The 13,588-nt window shown below is 47.9% G+C and overlaps 1 protein-coding gene across 1 annotated transcript; it reads right to left on the bottom strand.

Annotated features, from left to right (window-relative positions):
• Positions 1–11,372: 11,372 nt before the first annotated feature.
• On the bottom strand, positions 11,373–12,225 carry LOC109941580 (uncharacterized). Its single transcript, XM_020542690.2, has 2 exons — positions 12,112–12,225; positions 11,373–11,912 (listed from the first exon to the last, which is right to left on the bottom strand). The coding sequence occupies exons 1-2, from the start codon at positions 12,127–12,129 to the stop codon at positions 11,388–11,390; spliced, it is 543 nt and encodes a 180-aa protein (XP_020398279.1). The 5' UTR covers positions 12,130–12,225; the 3' UTR covers positions 11,373–11,387.
• Positions 12,226–13,588: the final 1,363 nt, after the last annotated feature.

Genomic DNA, 13,588 nt, shown 5'->3' on the forward strand with positions numbered 1-13,588 from the left:
TGGTGTCAAAAGGTTCCAAATGAAAGGAAAACTGGCACCACGTTTCGTCGGTCCCTACCCCGTCATTTCCCGAATAGGGCCCGCAGCATACCGTCTTGAGCTACCAGAATCCATGTCAGATATTCACAATGTGTTCCATGTGTCTCAACTCCGCAAATGCCTAAAGGTACCAGAAACCCGCATCGAGGCAGATGCAATTCAGATTCAAAAGGATCTCCAGTACCGGGAAAAGCCAGTGAAGATTCTCGACTCAGCAGTCAGAAGGACCCGCAACTCAGAAGTGAAACTCTGCAAGGTTCAGTGGAGCAGAGATGAAGAAGAGGAAGCCACCTGGGAAAGTGAGGACTCTCTGAGGAAGGAATACCCTTACCTTTTCTCGAGCCCCGTCTAAATCTCGAGGGCGAGATTCCTTTAAGTGGGGTAGGTTTGTAACATCCCAAAATCCTAACCAAGGGTTGAAACCCTAATCTACCCCTTTCCCTCCTTTTCATCCTTTAATTCCAAGAACTCCCTTAGATTTTCTTTCATCATTTGCATACACCTTGTTTGATCGCAAGCACCTCACTTAGATTTTATTTTTCAGCACCTAAGATTATCTATTAATTGTTCAAAGGAAAAAGATATATAAAAAAATGGATAAAGGAATTAGAAAATAAAAAAAAGAGAAAAGCCCTCCCTCCCCTCTGCTGGACTGAATCCAGCCCATGCCGCGGCCGCTCTCCCCCCCCTCGCGCCCGCAACTCCCTTTCCCCCGGCCCATTTCCGGCCCGCTCTCGCGCACGCGCGCCAGCCCGCCCTGCGCTCTCTCTCTCTCGCTGACAAGCTGTCCCCACCCGTCAGCCGCCCCATCCCTCGCCTCGCTCGCGATCACTCCACTTGCAGTGTGGCCCCGCTTGTCAGTCGCTTCGTCGTCTTCCCCGCCGTCCCTTCATCGCGGTCACCTCTGGCCATCGCCTTCATCCCCTCCTCCGTCTTCTCGCCGCACAGGGAAGTTTGGCACCGCTCCATCCTCCCCCCCTTGACCAGCGTCCTCGCCGGTACCGCCCCGCCGTGACGTCTCATCGGCGGCGCTGTGCGGCATTTATGGCCGGCACTGTGCAGCTCGCCGGCGTCCGCCGAGCTCCACCGCTCCCCTCCCCTCGGGCGCCTATAAAAGGGTCGCCCCGAGCTCCTTCTTCCCCGCACCAGCCTCGGCCATCCCTCTCCTCCCTCGTCCGAGCACAATTCGCAGAGCGCCACCGTCTTCTCCCTCTCCGGTGAGTTCCCCCTCCTCTTCTCTCTCCCTCTCCGTTGGTCCCGCGAGCGATTAAGGTAGCTCACTAGTTTCCTCGCATTGCCGCGAACTCAGCACACCACTCTTCCGCCCCAATCCCTCGCCCAGAGGCCACCGGCGGCGATCCCCGCCGCGGAGCTCCGCCACCTCCCCGCGGACGCCCCCTCCCAACCCCCTCTAGCCAAATTGAGCCTACCATTGGAATCGCCAGCCCCTGCCCGTGCTAGGACACCTCCCCGTGGGTCGAGAACCGGGCCACCGGCGGCAAACCGCCGTCGAGCCCACCGGCGGCCGGCTTTTCCCCCCCGGCCGCTCGACCTGTTCGCCCACGCCGTCTGGCCGCAACGCCGTTTTCTCCCTCCGCTCTCGCTGACGAGTGGGCCCGCAGCGACGCCGTCGCCCTCGCGCACCCGCGCCGTCTCCCCCTCGCTCATGGGCCGCTGCTGGGCCGTAAGCGCGCCCGCGCGCGCGCTCGCGCCCGGGGTGGGCCAAAAACCTTTCCCCCAGCCCAGCAAAGGAGAAATCTCTTTTCTTTTTCTTTTCCACCCTTTTTCTCATTTAAATAGTTTTCTCAATAATTTATGCACCAAAAATTATCAAAAAGGATTTCCAAGGTCACATACAATAATGATGTTAGAAAATGACACACTATAATTTGTAAACCACTGTTGATGTATTGTTTTATTGCCTGTTTCCTAGAAGAAGCGGGGACCGCAGATCCGGAACCCGTAGCCCCGGAAGAAGGGCCGGAGCCCGAACTTCCGGAAGTAGATCTTCTGTGCCAGGAGAGCTTCGACGAAGGCAAGTCCATCCTTCCCTTGATGCATAAATTACCTATTCTCTCTACCACTGCCTAGGCCAGGAATTATGGGGGAATATTGCATTGTGAGTGAGAAAGGGCCCGCATTAACATATACATTCTGGATAAGAAATATGGATTGGGAAGAAGGGCAATGGGTTTCTTCAAATAAAACCTCTTTTTGAAAGGTTATGCGAGGAAGGGTACTCACCCTCATCACCTTGGGAGTGGGATGATCAGGGACTCCCTGGTTTAGGGGAGGGCCTAAGGTGTTGGCTCAGCTGGTTTAGGCGTGAGCAGAAGGATTGTCCCCTCATATAAGGACCGGCTTGTCATTTTCACTACCTGTACTCCTTTATCGTACAACCACTCGAGACTGTGTGGGCAGTCACTCAATCCGAACTCGTGCGGTCCAACCCCAGGGTTAAGAAGGCTGGGGAGCACCGGGAGGATAAGGAGGGGGAAAGTTTTGTCCGGTTTGGACATGGTGGTGGCCACACTCCTTCCGGATAACCGTTAAGGTTAGGACGTACGAGTAAGGAAAGAGATCCGGCATTCGGGTCTCGCGACGGTGAGATCGTAGAAACCGAGCTAGTGGGTAAAGTGTACCCCTCTGCGCAGAGTTGGAACCTATTCGAATAGTCCGTGTCCACTGGTATGGACGAGTCTGGTATGGTTTGGCAATTAGAGCTTTTTCTATGAGTTTCATGAAAAGGGAAATGTGTGATTAAATGGGTGTTGAGAAAGAAACTAAGGCCACGGGAGCAGGAAGCTCAGTGGTGGTTGAGTTTTTGGTTACTTTTAAGACTATGGGAAAACCTTCAAGTAACTGCCTTTCTCTAAGAAAATGATGAGTGACTTCAGCTCCACCAAATTGAGCATGTATATTATAGGTCTCTTTCTCTCTACGGGAACGGGGTGGGCTTGCGGAATACCTAGTGTATTCACCCAGATTTATTTATGTTTTTCAGCAGCCGAAGACTTCTTTTCTGCTATGCTTGATTGAGAGGGCTATGACTGCACCCAGTTCTGCCTATGGCTTGGGCTAGTATATTTTCCTACAGCGCTTCTTAATTTGGCTCTCTCGAGCTTGTACCCCAGTATTGTAATAACCTTTATATAAACTCTGTACTATTTGAAGTAAGAAATGTGTTTACTAGCCTCCTGGGACTAGTATTTGTGTCACATTTGAGTCCCAAAGGATCGGGACGCTTCATAAGCTCTCTAAGGCGCTCTATGGACTTAAGCAAGCCGCAAGAGCATGGTATGAATGCCTTAGAGACTTTTTAATTGCTAATGCTTTCAAGGTTGGGAAAGTCGATCCAACCTTATTCACTAAGACATGTGATGGTGACTTATTTGTGTGCCAAATTTATGTCGATATTGTCACACCCGGATTTTAGGGGCACCAAGACCCGGGCGCGAACATAATCACCAGGTGTGCTGGAACCAAGTCTCACACATATGATGAATCATGGCACAGGATCGAATGTCACATATTTACTAAATAATAGGAGTTCTGTACAAAATAAATAAATAATTACATTATAAGGAGACAACGGTCTAGCAACCCAAAGTTGACTGGGAGACGACGACCTAGACCTCTCACGAACACATCGCAGCATCCTCCATGCGCCTCATCCTGTGGTACCTGTTCTTGACCTGTGGGGGGTGTGAGACAGCAAGAGTGAGCTCACATACGTTCATCGCTCAACAAGTTGTGGGGAATAATGTGCATGAACTCGCCAAAGGTGGGAGCTCACGTGAAGTGTAAGGCTTACCAAAGAGGATGATTAGAGCTGAGCATTGCTTTTAAAGTTGGTCAAAATTTTATTAGCAGTTACTAAGTATAAGTAAATACCAACCCAATTAAGTAGAACAGAAGTAACAACCTCACCTGCGATGCAATGCATATGACAAATTGAATTTAAGTTCCATAAATTAATCATGTGAGTGTCTGAGCTGCTCATGACCGTGAGCACGGCTAGTATACCAGTTTTACACTCTGCAGAGGTTGCGCATCTTTACCCACAAGTCATGTTACCCATCTGCCAAGGGATCACGACTTCCCATACACCTCTACCGAGGAGGCGAGGCAGGGTAACACTACGAGGCCTTTACAAAGTTCCACTAGCTTCAGAAAACCCGCTACAGTTTATGGGAAGCTCCAATGCAGGGTTCTTGCCTGACCGCCATCGCAGCAAAATCAACCAAGGACCTCCCTACACTGAGCACTCCCCTACTGCCCTTGCCCCTTTCGGGTAAGGTAGTCCTCCACTAGCTTTCCTAATTAGTCAGCCAAGGGCGTCCATAAACCCTTATGGTAGCACTGTTTTCCCGGGTGGTTCTCCATGTTCCAATTAACATAATGATCTTATCATGAACAGTAAATAACAACGGATAACAAAAGTATAATCATGAATAATGTATCTTCATACCCAAAACCACATAAAGCACTAGCAAGTACTACCCAAAAAGTTCAGTGGTAAACAAGGTATAAAGATAGACAAACTAGGGTAACCTATTGGGTCCCTTCAAAATTAACCTATGCAGATCATTATGATTAATTAGAACATGAGTGGGTAAAAAGAAGTGATCAAGGGCACAACTTGCCTGGGACTTGAGATTCCAGGTACCAACTTGCTCTTCGAGTAACTCATAACCTCGCTGCTAGTCGTAGCAATACAGACAAACATGGTATATGCAAAAGTAACATGACACCAAACATAAGAACAAACTGTATAATAATAATCTACACGTCACTACGAGATCGTGGGTTCGAGAATTGCTAAATTCGGAGTTACGTTTAAGGAGTCATGATTTATGGAAGATAAATGTGATTTAAATATTAAACTATATTATAAGTTGGTTAACATACATCATATGAGAAATTATTAATTAACTCAACTTTAATCTAGATTATGACTTGATTAGAAACCATATTTTTAGTCAAATCACTATCATGATCTAGTTTAACTTTGGTTAAAAGGTATAATCTATTAAACATAGGCTAAACAAATATCTAATTATAAAATATATTTTATGGTACAACAATGTCGCCATTGCGTAGAAAATTTTATTATGAAGCTAACGCAACTTGAACGGAGTAATTCGGAGTAAAAGTGAGTAAGTTATGCAATAAACAAGTTTCTAGGTTTATTTTATATCGATTACCAAATTTATTTTATACAAATAACTGAACTGATGAGCTGCGGCTAGGATTTCTTGGAAGTTCAGGGGGCTATCTAAAATGAAATGGGCCTAACTGTAATTACTTTTGCACTTAATAGGACAACCGGTCTGATTATTGAAAACGTAAGGGTCTTTTTATTAATTTGTGCACGGCTGAAGTTGTATCATCTGATCTGCACCATCGGATAAAAAACAAGCGGCATAGATTAGATTATCCCCTTCCTGAACCGGTACACAAATCGGGCCATTGGATCCACATCCCTTGGTCAATACACTACGTGCACCAGCGGCCATACGATCCTAGATCTACGGCGATGGATGAGTCCGGGCGAAACGTTACCTTGGCCTAATCTGGCGCGTTCATCAGGCGATCAACGGCCATCGCCGCGGGATCCGCTTGCCTAATCTGGGCCGATCAAAGAGGGATCAGTGGCCATCGGCCATCTCCTTCATCCGATTAACCCAGTGTGGCGGTGTGGGCGTGAACGTCGCCGAGTGGACGAATAGGCAATTGACTGCGTGGATGTGGGCACGGAGGGGATCCAGCGGTCGAAGACGGCGAACTCGTTGGCGAAGGAGGCGTAGACGGGAACGGCGTCGGGCTTGAACCCGCCTCTGGCGTTCTACGACTCGCCGAGGCCCATACCGCGCACGTCCTGGGCGAAGCCGGACATGGGCAGGGTCACCGCGGAGGTGACGGCGGAGCCGAAGATCTGCTCCTGGATGTCCTCGAAACCGTGGCCGAGGTCAGAGTCAACGCAGCTGGCCGAGGATGTGGCCGAAACTGCGGTTCACCATCACCACGACCACCACCGCCTTGATCAGAGAGTGGATCTCGTGCTTCCGCCGGCGACGCTTCAGCCCGAGGTGGTGCGCACCCAGGGCAGTGCCCGGAGACGACCAGCGCCACAAGGAGCGCCACGAGGAGTAGCACCCCGGGGCCACGGCGAGCGGGATTTACTGCCATGGCGACGGTCGAGTGACAAGCATGCGCGGCGCAAACAATCGAGTCCCCCCCGACCCAACTGCGAAGACTCTACGATGCCGCATGCTAGTCCCCGCTGTTGCCGTCACCTAGCTTCTTCCTCACGGCGGCCATGGTACTCGACAGAGGATAATCCAGCCGGGGGGGGGGAGGATCGATCTGCACACATAAATACAGGGGAGGAGCTGGGGACGCAATCCTAACAACTTCGTGAAAATAACAACAAATCCCCAGCCGATTCCCCTCCGGTTGTTGCAGGATTTTGATGGATTAACCAGCGAGTCCGTGGTTGGCATGGAGGAGAAAGAGATGGCGAGTGTGCCCCACCTGTAAGTGGTGCAGATATGTGTAGACGCGGCGTTAGAAGAGTAGAAGCTGGGTCCCGCTAGTCAGTGAAACAACATGGATGAAGCTTATGCGGGAGTGGCTGGTAAGGTGGGCTGGCAGAGCTTGATCGGGCGCATGTGCAGGTATGTGTATTTTTCCTTTTTTTGATTTAGTTTCCTATTTTTGTTTTTCAGATTTCCAAACTAAGTTTGAATTGCAATGTTTAAATTTAAATGCGCAATTAGAAAATCTTCAGCATGAATGCACCGTTTTTATATTCTTTAGTTTACTCATTTATGCTTCAATTATGTAAAACCCACATGGTTTTCTTTACGGGAGATATTATTTATTTATTACTTTTTTTTATATGTGATCGCATTGAAAGCTAATTCAAAAAAGTATTCATTACTCACATATTTTAGGAGGTAATTTTATAATCTTTACTAAGTTGTTTTAATTTAAATATTTTTAGAGAGTGCGTATAGTTTAGAAGGGAATAATACATGGATTGAAAGTCTTTCTTTTATTTATTGTCCCAACCTTTAGTTCGAAGATTTGAATTTAAGTTTTGATTATCAAACTCTTATTGTTATTATGTGTTTACTTTAAAATAGATGTAACTTGTAATGGAATGAATTCATAATTAGAAGTCATTTTATCTCAGATGTAAATCACAAAAATGTGATTTTGCGTGCTACAAATTGTACCCCCCTTAACAAAAATCTCGTCCTCGAGATTTGTAAGAAAATGGTTACAATAGGTTTGGTCTAGAATTTTAGTTTCTCATTTGGTTTTGGGAATCAAAGTTTTGTTTATGTTTTTTTTACATGACAGTTAGTAGATGATTCGGAAAATATGAATATTGTATGTCTAGCCATTTATTAAGTCAGGTGAGGTACGGCTGTGGCAAGTAGAGTTTGTGGCAAGGAAGAGTATAATAAGGAAAGACTTCATCCTGAACTGTGGATCTTGATTCCGCTGGCGATTCAACTTGATCTTTGAAGTCTTGAGTTGATGCTTATCCTTCTTTGACGTGGTTGGTCTCCTTTGGCCTTTCTTGTTGGAGTTGCCATCCGAGTTAAGGACATATGGTTACTATATATGTGAGTAGGATGGATTATGTGGTGTAGGTAGGTTAGAATCCCTTGCTAGGTTAAAATCGAGGGGTTATGCAACTATTGGATGGTTAAGGTAGTTGCATAAGGCCAAGTCGGTCTGTCGTTCTTAATTTTAGTGCAGGGTGAACTAAGTTAAGACCCGTTCTATAGGAGTAGAGTCTAATCTATTTCATTAGTATTATCTAACATGTTTGATAAGTCACTTTAGATTAGATCAGATCTAGGTTAGATTGGTGTGACTAGTTTGACTAGATAAGATCTTATTTATTTTAGGCTAGATTATGGTTGTTACACTAGCATGGGATAAATATGCTTATTGGGGTAAGATGAATCCATAAGGATAAGGTAGAATCTTTTGAGGTCAGATAGATCTATTAGGATAAGATAAATCTTTTCAAGATAAGATGAGAATCTATTTTTTTAGGATAAGATGGATCTATGAGTGTAGGATAGACTTTTTCAAGATAAGATGGATTTTGCTAGGCTAGATTCTTTGATGAGGGATAACCTAGTTCATTTAGATATTTTTATAACCGTTTTTTTCTATATGTATATGCAGATGTGATTGTGGACATTACTCCACAACTAATCACACTCAATCAAAGATCCAAATCAAACAAGTATCATAAGAACAAACATTCAAGCATACAAATACCTATAAAAATAGTTTTGTTTTTGTTCCTAAGAGTAGGTCTCCTATTCCTAAAGTCACTTTAGGCCCAGGTATTCAAAGTGTGAAATCCACATTTGTCTTTAGAAAAGAAAAGGTAAGAATAATCAGAGTAAGCGGAAATAGATGAGAAAGATTAAGATAAGTTTAGAAAAGAATCAGAGTAGCAAAGATAAGTAGATAATGGCTGTCCAGTTCTATCTAGGTTTCGTCCTACAGTCAACATTCCTCTGATACCACTTCTGTCACACCCGGATTTTAGGGGCACCAAGACCCGGGCGCGAACATAATCACCAGGTGTGCTGGAACCAAGTCTCACACATATGATGAATCATGGCACAGGATCGAATGTCACATATTTACTAAATAATAGGAGTTCTGTACAAAATAAATAAATAATTACATTATAAGGAGACAACGGTCTAGCAACCCAAAGTTGACTGGGAGACGACGACCTAGACCTCTCACGAACACATCGCAGCATCCTCCATGCGCCTCATCCTGTGGTACCTGTTCTTGACCTGTGGGGGGTGTGAGACAGCAAGAGTGAGCTCACATACGTTCATCGCTCAACAAGTTGTGGGGAATAATGTGCATGAACTCGCCAAAGGTGGGAGCTCATGTGAAGTGTAAGGCTTACCAAAGAGGATGATTAGAGCTGAGCATTGCTTTTAAAGTTGGTCAAAATTTTATTAGCAGTTACTAAGTATAAGTAAATACCAACCCAATTAAGTAGAACAGAAGTAACAACCTCACCTGCGATGCAATGCATATGACAAATTGAATTTAAGTTTCATAAATTAATCATGTGAGTGTCCGAGCTGCTCATGACCGTGAGCACGGCTAGTGTACCAGTTTTACACTCTGCAGAGGTTGCGCATCTTTACCCACAAGTCATGTTACCCATCTGCCAAGGGATCGCGACTTCCCATACACCTCTACCGAGGAGGCGAGGCAGGGTAACACTACGAGGCCTTTACAAAGTTCCACTAGCTTCAGAAAACCCGCTACAGTTTATGGGAAGCTCCAATGCAGGGTTCTTGCCTGACCGCCATCGCAGCAAAATCAACCAAGGACCTCCCTACACTGAGCACTCCCCTACTGCCCTTGCCCCTTTCGGGTAAGGTAGTCCTCCACTAGCTTTCCTAATTAGTCAGCCAAGGGCGTCCATAAACCCTTATGGTAGCACTGTTTTCCCGGGTGGTTCTCCATGTTCCAATTAACATAATGATCTTATCATGAACAGTAAATAACAACGGATAACAAAAGTATAATCATGAATAATGTATCTTCATACCCAAAACCACATAAAGCACTAGCAAGTACTACCCAAAAAGTTCAGTGGTAAACAAGGTATAAAGATAGACAAACTAGGGTAACCTATTGGGTCCCTTCAAAATTAACCTATGCAGATCATTATGATTAATTAGAACATGAGTGGGTAAAAAGAAGTGATCAAGGGCACAACTTGCCTGGGACTTGAGATTCCAGGTACCAACTTGCTCTTCGAGTAACTCATAACCTCGCTGCTAGTCGTAGCAATACAGACAAACATGGTATATGCAAAAGTAACATTACACCAAACATAAGAACAAACTGTATAATAATAATCTACACGTCACTACGAGATCGTGGGTTCGAGAATTGCTAAATTCGAAGTTACGGTTAAGGAGTCATGATTTATGGAAGATAAATGTGATTTAAATATTAAACTATATTATAAGTTGGTTAACATACATCATATGAGAAATTATTAATTAACTCAACTTTAATCTAGATTATGACTTGATTAGAAACCATATTTTTAGTCAAATCACTATCATGATCTAGTTTAACTTTGGTTAAAAGGTATAATCTATTAAACATAGGCTAAACAAATATCTAATTATAAAATATATTTTATGGTACAACAATGTCGCCATTGCGTAGAAAATTTTATTATGAAGCTAACGCAACTTGAACGGAGTAATTCGGAGTAAAAGTGAGTAAGTTATGCAATAAACAAGTTTCTAGGTTTATTTTATATCGATTACCAGATTTATTTTATACAAATAACTGAACTGATGAGCTGCGGCTAGGATTTCTTGGAAGTTCAGGGGGCTATCTAAAATGAAATGGGCCTAACTGTAATTACTTTTGCACTTAATAGGACAACCGGTCTGATTATTGAAAACATAAGGGTCTTTTTATTAATTTGTGCACGGCTGAAGTTGTATCATCTAATCTGCACCATCGGATCAAAAACAAGCGGCATAGATTAGATTATCCCCTTCCTGAACCAGTACACAAATCGGGCCATTGGATCCACATCCCTTGGTCAATACACTACGTGCACCAGCGGCCATACGATCCTAGATCTACGGCGATGGATGAGTCCGGGCGAAACGTTACCTTGGCCTAATCTGGCGCGTTCATCAGGCGATCAACGGCCATCGCCGCGGGATCCGCTTGCCTAATCTGGGCCGATCAAAGAGGGATCAGTGGCCATCGGCCATCTCCTTCATCCGATTAACCCAGTGTGGCGGTGTGGGTATAGATGTCCAGAAAGCACGTGGCCCGTTAGCCCGGCACGAAGCACGATTTTTTAGCACGACACGAGCCCGGCCCGGCACAGAGTGAAGCGGGCCCGGGCTTAGCCCGGCCCGGATAGCGTGCCGGGCTCGACAGGAATTTGAGCCCGTTGGGCTAGCCCGAGCACGGCCCGTTATCAGCCGGGCTTTTAAACCGGCCCGTTCAACAAATGCACCTGGGACCTGGGCTGCTTACGCTAACGCTATGCACGCGGACGGCCCAGCCCAACTAAGCGCAGGCGCGCTGCTACCGTAGGCCCCAAATCCCGTATAAGTCACACGGCTTGTGCGAGCGCGAGCGCGACCGGCAACCCTAACCCTAACGCACTCTCCTCCCTCCCACCTGCGTCTCCGTGCGGCGGCCGCGGCTCTGTCTCGCGGCGTCGGCGACTCGGTCTCGGGCGCGGCACTCGGCTGCTCCCTCCTCCCGGTGCTCCCTGCTCGGCTGCTGCCTCATCCCGGTGGTCCCTGGCTGGCTGGCTCCCTGCTCGGCTGCTCCATCCACCCGACGCTCCCTGCTCCCTCGATCTCTCCTCCTCCTCCTCCCGGCGCTCCCTGGTCCCTCGGTCCCTCCGGCGGCGCGGCGGCCTCCTCGTCGACCAGCTCGCACGTTAGCTTCCCCGCCAACGGGTAGAAGTGGTGTAGCGCGGCGGCGAGGGAGTCCCTGAACCGTGGCAGCTCGCCCAGCGTGAAGTCGGAGACGTCGAGCAGGTCGGCCCTGTCGTAGAAGAACAGGCGTTGTACGGGCGGGATGGCCAAGAAAACGAGGTCGTAGAACCTGAGCGGCAGCGCTCGTGGCTGCCCTGCCGCCGGTGCCGGCGATGGCGTGACGTCAAACTTCTCCATGGCAGGTGGGAGGGCAGCTTGCTGTTTCATCTCCATTTCTCTCTGTTCTCTCTCTTCCATCTCAGTCAATTCCTTGTGGTATATTGCAAAATTTAGAACTTGCAATGCAGCCTCAACATCGGATTTCAGAACCTGCAACAAGACATTGACGCCAATGAGATCTTCTCGAGGACAAACGGCTCAGTTATCCTTCCAAAAAATAAAGTGCTTGTAAAACAGAGAAATTGCTTCATTTCTTGGTCAACTTTAAGGAAAATCATGAGCAAACATATTGTGGCTCATCCAGAAAATTATTGATGTGGGTAGGTTGCTAGTGGAATAAACATAATATCTCATGCCTCAGTTTCATCTTGGCATGAGCTGTCGATAGACGAATTATGGTTTCCAGTGTCCTTGCTGTAATTGGAAGTGTACCTCCACCGGACTGTAAAAATACGCAGGTGAATAAATGAGAGCTCAAACAAGTACAATCAACAAGACAGCAGGCAGACATATATCAATGGGCATGCCTTATTAGAACGCGCCACTGTAAACTGAATTTATGTGCTTGTTTGAATGTGAAATGTGTGAATTTGTTACTGTGTTTCTTGGCGTGCTCGGGCTGGGCCGGGCTCCTTCGTGGGCCGGGCTTTCCGGGCCGGCCCGGCACGGATGGGCTTGTGTAGTGCCGTGCTCGGGCAGAAGGGTCAGCCCGTCGGGCGGCACGGCCCGGCCCGGTTAACAGGTCGGGCTCAAACGGGCCGGGCTCAAACGGGCCGGGCTCAAACGGGCTCGGGCTGGGCCGGGCCGTGCCGCCCGTTTGGACATCTATAGGTGTGGGCGTGAACATCGCCGAGTGGACGAACAGGCAATTGACTGCGTGGATGTGGGCACGGAGGGGATCCAGCGGTCGAAGACGGCGAACTCGTTGGCGAAGGAGGCGTAGACGGGAACGGCGTCGGGCTTGAACCCGCCTCTGGCGTTCTACGACTCGCCGAGGCCCATACCGCGCACGTCCTGGGCGAAGCCGGACATGGGCGGGGTCACCGCGGAGGTGACGGCGGAGCCGAAGATCTGCTCCTGGATGTCCTCGAAACCGTGGCCGGGGTCAGAGTCAACGCAGCTCGCCGAGGATGTGGCCGAAATTGCGGTTCACCATCACCACGACCACCACCGCCTTGATCAGAGAGTGGATCTCGTGCTTCCGCCGGCGACGCTTCAGCTCGAGGTGGTGCGCACCCAGGGCAGTGCCCGGAGACGACCAGCGCCACAAGGAGCGCCACGAGGAGTAGCACCCCAGGGCCACAGCGAGCGGGATTTACTGCCATGGCGACGGTCGAGTGACAAGCATGCGCGACGCAAACAATCGAGTCCCCCCCCCGACCCAACTGCGAAGACTCTACGATGCCGCATGCTAGTCCCCGCTGTTGCCGTCACCTAGCTTCTTCCTCACGGCGGCCATGGTACTTGACAGAGGATAATCCAGCCGGGGGGGAGGATCGATCTGCACACATAAATACAGGGGAGGAGCTGGGGACGCAATCCTAACAACTCTGTGAAAATAACAACAAATCCCCAGCCGATTCCCCTCCGGTTGTTGCGGGATTTTGATGGATTAACCAGCGAGTCCGTGGTTGGCATGGAGGAGAAAGAGATGGCGAGTGTGCCCCACCTGTAAGTGGTGCAGATATGTGTAGACGCGTCGTTAGAAGAGTAGAAGCTGGGTCCCGCTAGTCAGTGAAACAACATGGATGAAGCTTATGTGGGAGTGGCTGGTAAGGTGGGCTGGCAGAGCTTGATCGGGCGCATGTGCAGGTATGTGTATTTTT

The sequence above is a fragment of the Zea mays genome, chromosome 8 (genome assembly GCF_902167145.1).
Source record: "Zea mays cultivar B73 chromosome 8, Zm-B73-REFERENCE-NAM-5.0, whole genome shotgun sequence".
Taxonomy (NCBI): Eukaryota; Viridiplantae; Streptophyta; class Magnoliopsida; order Poales; family Poaceae; genus Zea; species Zea mays.